This window comes from Poecilia reticulata, unplaced genomic scaffold, assembly GCF_904066995.2.
Source record: "Poecilia reticulata unplaced genomic scaffold, P_reticulata-male-v2 Scaffold_176, whole genome shotgun sequence".
Lineage (NCBI taxonomy): Eukaryota > Metazoa > Chordata > Actinopteri > Cyprinodontiformes > Poeciliidae > Poecilia > Poecilia reticulata.
The window spans coordinates 12501-22478 of NW_027675274.1; the positions used below are offsets into that span (position 1 = coordinate 12501).

At 59.5% G+C, this 9978-nt stretch overlaps 1 protein-coding gene across 1 annotated transcript; it reads left to right on the forward strand.

Moving 5' to 3' along the window:
- Nucleotides 1–3173: 3173 nt before the first annotated feature.
- On the forward strand, nucleotides 3174–5165 carry LOC145550815 (uncharacterized). The gene is made up of 4 exons (XM_081604504.1): nucleotides 3174–3203; nucleotides 3286–4452; nucleotides 4542–4790; nucleotides 4863–5165. Exons 1-4 carry the CDS (start codon nucleotides 3174–3176, stop codon nucleotides 5148–5150), a joined length of 1734 nt encoding a protein of 577 aa, XP_081460630.1. The 3' UTR covers nucleotides 5151–5165.
- The last annotated feature ends 4813 nt before the right edge of the window (nucleotides 5166–9978 follow it).

Here is a 9978-nt window from a genome sequence, read left to right on the forward strand (position 1 = left end):
TTCGTTAAAAATCGTAGGAAGGTCCTGGAGCAAATCGGACACCACCAGCGCACTCCTGGGACTCGCCCGGTTCCATCGGGGTATTACATGCCCGGATCCGAACAAGCGTTCGGGGTCTGGGTCGTGTTTCGGGACCCTGGTAAGGCACATGACAGTGGCGCTGAGGATGATGATGTTGCAGCAGCCGATGAAGATACTCACGTCGGGCGGGGCTGAGCGGGGGATGAGCGAGGGCTGAGACCCTCGACAGAGAACCGGGCCTAGGGAACCGGGACTTTGGTCCAGGCCTCCGGGAGTGACATCACCCGAACCGGGGCATCCCAGGAGCACGATGGTGCCAGTCCCGGTTCGTTTGGACCGCGGGAAAGGGTACTTTTGACCCGACTTCCGGTAGACGGTTAAACACCCATAGACGACCGCAGGAAGGTCCTGGAGCGAAACGGAGGCCACCCTAGTAATCCCCGGAGCGGCCCGGATCCAACGGTGTACGGCATGAGCGGGTTCCGGGCCTTCCGGACCGCCTCCTCGCGCCCCCCCCGGGCCCGCTTTGGCGCAAATCGCTTAAAAATTCGTTAAAAATCGGGGGAACGTCCTAGGCGAAATCGGAGACCACCGGGGCACTCCTGGGACTCGCCCGGTTCTTCCAGTATATAGTTTGCCTAGGTTCCGTACGAATTTGAAATCCGGGCCTGGAGCAACAGAGACATACAGGCCTGCAGAACCAGGCTGGGACATCCAGGCACAGACATCCAGGCCTGCAGAACCAGGCTGGGACATCCAGGCCTGCAGAACCAGGCACAGACATCCAGGCAGAGACATCCAGGCCTGGACATCCAGGCACAGACATCCAGGCCTGGACATCCAGGCACAGACATCCAGGCAGAGACATCCAGGCCTGGACATCCAGGCACAGACATCCAGGCCTGGACATCCAGGCACAGACATCCAGGCAGAGACATCCAGGCCTGGACATCCAGGCAGAGACATCCAGGCCTGGACATCCAGGCACAGACATCCAGGCAGAGACATCCAGGCCTGGACATCCAGGCCTGGACATCCAGGCAGAGACATCCAGGCCTGGACATCCAGGCACAGACATCCAGGCCTGGACATCCAGGCCTGGACATCCAGGCAGAGACATCCAGGCCTGGACATCCAGGCACAGACATCCAGGCAGAGACATCCAGGCCTGGACATCCAGGCACAGACATCCAGGCCTGGACATCCAGGCACAGACATCCAGGCAGAGACATCCAGGCCTGGACATCCAGGCCTTGACCTCCAGGCCCACACCCAGACTTGGCTCCGGGTCAGACACAGTCTTGGAACCCCCCCCACCCCCGATAGAACCAGGCTCTCCACACGAGTATGTGAACCCACACTTAAGCACCCCTCCTCGGACTAAACCAAGCAGTACGCAGGCCCTGGAAGCTCGTGCCCCTGGTAAGGCAACTCAGTTTTACGATGTGGCCTTGGGTTGACCGGGGAGAGGCTACCCTCCCCAGCCTCTTCCGGCCGAGCGCCCCCTTCCGGTCCCTGGATGGGACTTAGACTTTTTCTCGCCATCAACTGAGAACCGGGCCTGCCAGGCCCACCGGCCGAGCACGTGTACCCACACTTAAGCACCCCTCCTCGGACTAACCCAGCAGTACGCAGGCCCTGGAAGTTCGTGCCCCTGGTAAGGCAGCAGGACTTAGATTCTGGTAAAAAATGTTGGGTTTCTCCATAGGTTTAACTGGAGAGTGTTCGCTGCGTACCCAATTTTGCACATCTTCTAACGGCCACCAACAGGGCAATTTTGACCCGATCGAGATGCGGCTTGGCAGCCTTTGCGATCTCGTCTCGGCCTACACACAACCGAATTTTGGAGCTCTAGCATCAAAGCTTGGCCCTTCAGAGCCATGTGCGGTTTTCGGACCCCAGGTCCGGATCGACACAAGGGGGCGTGCCTGAATTGAAAAACCGGTGACATTAGTTCCATGTGGTCGGACTGAACACCCCCACGAAGTTTCAGCTCCGTTGGACCACGTTAAGTGGGTCTCCCTGGTGTTTGAATTTCGTGTTTCCAGAAAAACCGCTCCATTGATTTGAATGGGAAATGGCCTCCCGGCACCATAGATATCCGCATATTCTAACGGCCACCAACAGGGCAATTTTGATCCGATCGCGATGCGGCTTGGCAGCCTTTGCGATCTCGTCTAGCTCTTTAAACGTACCGATTTTTATAGCTCCAGCTACTACGGTTCTTGCTGGGGGCCGGTGCCGTTTTTAGAAATGGGGGTCCGGATCGAGCCCACAGGGGCGTGCCTGGATTGAACAAGCGGTGGCATACGGTCCATGGGGTCGGACTGAACACCCCCACGAAGTTTCAGCTCTGTGGGACCACGTTAAGTGGTAATGCCACGCGGTTTTATTTCCAGTTACCATAACCCTCCTTATGGTCTGTGGACACTGTCCACTCTTAACGGGCCCTGGCACCGTTCACCGCGGCCCTGGCTCCATTCACCACTTGTAAACATTGGCGGGGCGCCGGCAGTCGCTGCCCTAACTCGTTACTGGAGGCGGGGCGCCAGTAGTCGCGGCCCTGGCTCCATTCACCACTCGCGGCCTGGCTCCATTCACCACCGCGGCCCTGGCCCTAACCACTCGCGGCCTGGCTCCATCCACTCGCGGCCCTGGCTCCATTCACCACTCGTACAGCGGCCTGGCCCATTAACTCGCGGCCCTGCTCCATTACCTCGCGGCCTGGCTCCAGTACTCGCGGCCCTGGCTCCATTCACCACCGCCCTGGTCCATTACTGGGCCTGGTATTCAAGCTGGAACACTTTGTCATTTTTCTGTGTCTGAAAATATTTCTAAGTGTTGTTGGAACACTTTGTCATTTTTTGTCTATCACCCACTTTTCAGACTTTCTTTATTCTCATTCAGTAGTGTTTTTCCGCATAAGGTGTTTAAATCCCAATCATTCTTTTGTGCCCCTGGTAAGGCATAGAGCTTTCAGAGCAGCCAGAGCAGCTGGGGGCAATCGCGCAATCAGCGCCCTGCCTGCCTGCCTGCCGCTGCCGCCTCGCAATCAGGCTCAATAGACCCAGCTGCCCGTTCCACCCTCGCTGCTGCAAACTTCTCCGGACAACAACGCTTCTGCCGGACGTTTACTGCAGACGTGTGTCCAGATGCCCCAACCACGCTGCCCGTCTGCCAAGGCAAGTTTCTCAGCTGCCCAAGCATTTAGAGCGTTCATTGCATTTTAACCCTGTGACGGAAGATACTTGCCTTCGCCCACAGACGGGTGAACATCCGTGGGATGGCTGCCCAGTCAGGGCTTGGGATACCTGGTCCAGGGTGGACAGACACCTTCCGGTTCACAACCGCCTCGAGCCACAGGTGTTACGCGACCTCTTCTCCAGCTTCAGTGGCGTTCCACTCTCCGCGCCATCGCAGAGCTTCGCTCCACGGATCCGACCCGCCGCTGGCATCCGGCCTGGAGCCCAAGACCCGAACAGCAGAGCTCCAGATCGCAGGGAGAGACGCAGACGTGTCGTCGTCTCCTGGCCCCCACGCGGGCGCCACGGCCGTTCAAGTACAGACTCTTCTCCTCATGCTGTCACCATGCCTGCTTCTGCTTCTCCGCCTGGTTCACCTGCAGCCACCGGAGCCCCGTCTCCTGCAGCCACCGGAGCCCCGTCTCCTGCAGCTTCTCCGCAGGGCCAGACCGACTCTGATTCCCCTGCAACATCAACCTCCACAAGGCCAGTCAGAGGACTTGCCCTGCTGCCATTTGCTCCAAGGAAGTTTCCACCACCCGTGGAGCGCTACCTTGAAGATTCCATCAGATCTGCGGGGTGCCCTGCCGAGCGCACAGCACGGATGAACGCACGCTCCAAGCTGGGTCGGGTCCGTAGCTTTCTCTCATTTATTGCACACGGCAGGCAGGTCAACCCCACCTGGAAGTTCCTGGACGACGTGGAACGGGTCCACGCCTTCCCGCAGGCACTGAAGCTGAAGAAAAGAGCCATAACGACTGTTAAAGTTTACCTGGTGAACCTGTCCCAGTTCATGGATTACTTTGCCGCTACACCCCCGCGGGAATGCAGGCTGACCCGGAGACAGATCACCGCCGTCAGCAGAGCGGTCAAGGCTGACCTCCTCCAAATAGCCACCGAGGTGACCCTCCACCAGATCGAAGTTAAGCGCTCCAAGGAACGGCGGACCGTCACCAGAACCCAGCTGAGAACCTGCAAGACCCTGGCCAGGACGACAATCCCTTCCCTGCTAAGAAAGCTGGAGAACCAGCCAACCATCCAGTTGCGGAACCAGTTCTATGGTTACCTAGCTTGCTATCTCTCTGCGGTCTATGGTCACAGAGCAGGGGTCTTGACAAACATGACTGCCGACGAGCTCCAGGAAGCGATTGATGAAGCCCAGGAAGGCGCTCCGGGCTTTGTGATTAATGTAAGTTTCTGGTAGAACCAGACCTGGTAGAACCAGACCTGGGGAACGGGCATGGGAAGCTAATCTAATCTAATCTGATCTCTCCTCAGGTGAGGAGGCACAAGACGAACCGTGCGTTCGGCGCCGCCCAGCTGTTCTTGAGCCATGCCGAGTTCGGGTGGTTCGTACGTTGGATGGGTGTCCGCCGGCTGCTGGAACCACGCTGCAAGCTACTGTTTTTCAGCGCACAACAGACGCGTATAAGACGGCTAAGCAAATACGCGGCGTGTGCATGGAGCTCAATGGGACTTCCGGGCCGTCCCACGGTAACCGATCTAAGGACAGCGGTAGCGACCCACGTGAGTGATCCATTAACGGCTCTGAACTCACCCGCTTTTCTGTTTTTAAATGTATTTTCTGGTTCTACGCAGGCACGGGATGCGCACGGCAGCGAGGTCAGGGGACAACTGTCTAGGGTCATGTGTCATGACACGAGGACCGCGGACCGGTACTATGCCAACCATCTCACCGCGGAGCAATTGGCTGACATCCGGAACGCGTTCGACCGAGCCACAGCACCCCAATCCTCTCCGAGCTCTGGAAGATCCAGGGCCGCTAGTCCTGCCAGTGTACTGGCTACGGATGGTGACTCCTCGGGGGATCTGGCTCCATCAAGCAGTCCTACAGAGACGGAGCCACCCACTGGAACTATTCAATAAAGAATTTAAATGTTTACCGCTAAATCTGCTTTATTATTGGGGTGTTTTGGGGAAAACCTACGGGCAGAGAGAACCATACAACCAGGCCCTCCAGACGAGTAAGTGAAGCCACACTGAAACACACCTCATCGGCCCCAGAAGTACGCAGGCCCTGGAAGTTCGTGCCCCTGGAGAGGTCTGATGACCCAGAGACTGGCAGGAGAGGGGACAGGCCCGCCACACGCCCGAGCGTGACGGGCCCTGGCCGGCCTCGAGAGGCCGGCCAGCCCCTCCTCATCCTGGAGGGTCAGAGAACCGTAACCAGCAAGGCACCGGCCGAACCTGCGCACACATACTGTGGTCCCCTCCTCGGACCCCAACCCCCCAGCACACAGGGCCTAGAAGCTCGTGCCCCTAGTGGGGCAGGATCAAACCAGACCAAGGGAGGGAAGGGGGCCGAGGTCTGCCACACCGGAGTGTGGCAGGCCCACACCGGTCACGGATGACCGACGCTGGCCCCCAATCGCCTCTGAAGGGTCAGAGAACCGGGAAGGGAGAGAGAACCGGGAACCGAAGGGTTGTGGGGGGCGAGCTGAGGCCTGCACCCTCGCCTGGGAACCGGAGGAAGTTCGTGCCCCTGGTATGGCAACGGTCCTTTCGTGGGGGCCCCGGAGGTCGGCCGACAAAAAGGATAGGATCGAGGGGGGAATCTCTTGAATGTCAGTGGGTACCCCTCTCTCACGACGGTCTGAACTTCTCTTCACCACTGGCAGAGTGATCCATCGCTAAGAGCTTTTGTGTGTCTGTTCAGGGAAAGCTCAGAGAATGTGGGTTTGACAAAAGCGACCGACTGGCGCTCGACTCGCCGAGGGCCCCCGCCCGACAGGGCGAAGGTCCGCCGCCGAGGCGAGTCATTGAACCCCCGTGCCCTCTCCGGGGGAGAGGGGAGAGTTGGGTACCAGCCGGCGCGCGGAGAGCGGCCAGGGCTTAGCCGCGTCCCCGCACTGGGGGTTTTCGGTTCCGAGTTTGGGGCCGTCACCGTAGGTTCGCCGTGCGCTCGGCGCCGCCCCGACGCAGCCTCCAACGCTCGCTCCGCCGTCCGGCCCCGCGAAGCCCTTCGGGGTCGGAGCGACGGTTACGAGCGCTTTGGAGCAGAGGCTGCCGGGCGGCCCCGGAGGGCGCCTTCGGCGGGTGGTCGGCCCCGGACTAAGTCGGTGGAGCCGGTCCGCGACAGATACAAATCCCACCCCCCAAACAGTTAAATGGGGCGGGAAGAGCACAGCCGCGGGCCGGAGCCCGGCGCGGAGAACGGTCGTGCGCCGCGGCGGGCCGGAAGACGGACGGAGCCGAGGCTCCGCCGCTCCCGCCCCGGACGCGACATCCGGCCGCCGAGACCCCCGCGCCGAGGATCTGCTATCAAGTACGGGGGAGGGGGGAAAAGCGGTGTGAGGGAGACGGGGGGCTCAGGTCGAACCACAACCGCCGAAGCGGCGTGGCCGGCCCCGGCCAGACCCTGAGGACTGGCCGGCCCCGTTTCCCCGCGGCGCTCCCCCCCCCAAGAACCTCGACCCAGCAATTAGTTATGTAGCCACCGAGAGCCAACAAGAGCCACGCGCCGAGAGCGGGGCCTCACTCAAGGCCCCGCAACCCAACGCCGCAGCAGCTCTGGTCTCTCAGTGGCTCAATCTTTTAGACAAGCATATGCTACTAGGCAGGCCGGTGACGGAAGGTTGCTCCGGCGACGCACCGCGTGGGTGCGCGCTTTATCCGGAGGAGAGCCCGCCGACTTCCGGCTCCGAGGCGCGGGGCATGCATCTCGAAAGGTCGTGCGTCGTCAGGGTTTGAGAAACTCTATGATCTCCTGGAGCCACCGCCGCTTGCGGAGGCCGGTTCCACCCCCAAACGATACCCAACTGGAACCGACCGGCGATGGACCAGTGAAAGACGGCTGGGACAGACGGGACGTCTCGGTCTCGCTACCGATGGTACGACCGCGGGCTGGAGCGGGTGGGGTCGGGCATACATGCCTCCAGACCCGCGTCTGCACGGGTCAGGAGACGGGCCTGCAAGGCTGAAGGAACCCTTCGCCGAAGCGCCAATGCTTCAGAGCACCAGGGCCGGCGAGAGCCCTTCATGGCAGGCCACATTTGTACCGTACCACAGACTGTCAGTACCCGGGTCTAGAGGCGAACCTGCAAGGTTGGAGGAACCCTTCGCCGAAGCGCCAGTGCTTGAGAGCACCAGGGCCGGCGGGAGCCCTTCATGGCAGGCCACGTGTGCTGTTCGGTCGGTTGTGTGTGTGTAAGTGTGCGTGGGAGACATCCACTGGAGCTCCAGGACCTCCAGCGGGACCCCGGGCGGACCGGAGTCCGCTCAGAGCACACCGCCTTCGGCCTGGGCCCAGGGTGTCCTTGCCGCTCTGTCCTGCCTTCCACAGAGCTCCGGGGCGAGCCAGAGAACCTCCAGGCCCGTCGGAAGGACCCAGCAGACTCACCGGCCAAATCTGAGACATGTCGGCCAAAGCCCCGGTTCTCCAGAGAAAAGGCAGACTTTTTTTTTTAAAACCGCTCAAAATGCACTAAAATGGGGGAAAAGAGGGCTGAAACCTGCTTAGATAGGCTCGCCAGACATCCAGGTTTCCGAAAATATAATTTTCTAAGACCTCACTTTCCCATTTTTCTTCTAAGTCCCTCTTTTCCAACTCTCTTCTCATATCGTTCCGGCAGTGTTTTGACGGGTAAGGTGACGCAATACCCTCGGCGAGTTTCATGGGCGAAAGTGAAAGTAAAAAAGACCGGACATTTTAGTGTGCACCGGACCTTCCGGTGCTAATATCTCGGTCGTTCTTTGCGGTAGAAGGAAACGGATGGCACGGGGCTGTTCCCCGGACTCCGGACTATCGGGCCATGGTGCGTTTTTACCGAAAAAGTGCATTTTTTTCCGCGAAAGCGGACCGAATGGACCCGCTTTGGCGAAAATCGCTTAAAAATTCGTTAAAAATCGTAGGAAGGTCCTGGAGCAAATCGGACACCACCAGCGCACTCCTGGGACTCGCCCGGTTCCATCGGGGTATGACATGCCAGGGTTCCCGTCCGTTTTGACCGCTTTTTCGGGGGACCGAATGGGACCGCTTTGGCGAAAATCGCTTAAACATTCGTTAAAAATCGTAGGAAGGTCCTGGAGCAAATCGGACACCACCAGCGCACTCCTGGGACTCGCCCGGTTCCATCGGGGTATGACATGCCAGGGTTCCCGTCCGTTTTGACCGCTTTTTCGGGGGACCGAATGGGACCGCTTTGGCGAAAATCGCTTAAAAATTCGTTAAAATCGGGGGAACGTCCTAGGCGAAATCGGAGACCACCGGGGCACTCCTGGGACTCGCCCGGTTCTTCCAGTATATAGTTTGCCTAGGTTCCGTACGAATTTGAAATCCGGGCCTGGAGCAACAGAGACATACAGGCCTGCAGAACCAGGCTGGGACATCCAGGCAGAGACATCCAGGCCTGCAGAACCAGGCACAGACATCCAGGCAGAGACATCCAGGCCTGCAGAACCAGGCTGGGACATCCAGGCAGAGACATCCAGGCTGGGACATCCAGGCAGAGACATCCAGGCACAGACATCCAGGCAGAGACATCCAGGCACAGACATCCAGGCAGAGACATCCAGGCTGGGACATCCAGGCAGAGACATCCAGGCTGGGACATCCAGGCTGAGACATCCAGGCAGAGACATCCAGGCACAGACATCCAGGCAGAGACATCCAGGCTGGGACATCCAGGCTGGGACATCCAGGCAGAGACATCCAGGCTGGGACATCCAGGCTGAGACATCCAGGCAGAGACATCCAGGCTGGGACATCCAGGCTGAGACATCCAGGCAGACACATCCAGGCTGAGACATCCAGGCAGACACATCCAGGCTGGGACATCCAGGCAGAGACATCCAGGCACAGACATCCAGGCAGAGACATCCAGGCAGAGACATCCAGGCAGAGACATCCAGGCACAGACATCCAGGCAGAGACATCCAGGCTGAGACATCCAGGCAGAGACATCCAGGCTGGGACATCCAGGCAGAGACATCCAGGCTGGGACATCCAGGCAGAGACATCCAGGCAGAGACATCCAGGCACAGACATCCAGGCAGAGACATCCAGGCTGGGACATCCAGGCTGAGACATCCAGGCAGGGACATCCAGGCTGAGACATCCAGGCTGGGACATCCAGGCTGAGACATCCAGGCAGAGACATCCAGGCTGGGACATCCAGGCTGAGACATCCAGGCAGAGACATCCAGGCTGAGACATCCAGGCAGAGACATCCAGGCTGGGACATCCAGGCAGAGACATCCAGGCAGAGACATCCAGGCAGAGACATCCAGGCAGAGACATCCAGGCAGAGACATCCAGGCACAGACATCCAGGCAGAGACATCCAGGCTGAGACATCCAGGCAGAGACATCCAGGCAGAGACATCCAGGCTGGGACATCCAGGCAGAGACATCCAGGCTGGGACATCCAGGCAGAGACATCCAGGCAGAGACATCCAGGCACAGACATCCAGGCAGAGACATCCAGGCTGGGACATCCAGGCTGAGACATCCAGGCAGAGACATCCAGGCTGGGACATCCAGGCTGAGACATCCAGGCAGAGACATCCAGGCTGGGACATCCAGGCAGAGACATCCAGGCAGAGACATCCAGGCTGAGACATCCAGGCACAGACATCCAGGCAGAGACATCCAGGCACAGACATCCAGGCAGAGACATCCAGGCTGGGACATCCAGGCAGAGACATCCAGGCAGAGACATCCAGGCAGAGACATCCAGGCAGAGACATCCAGGCTG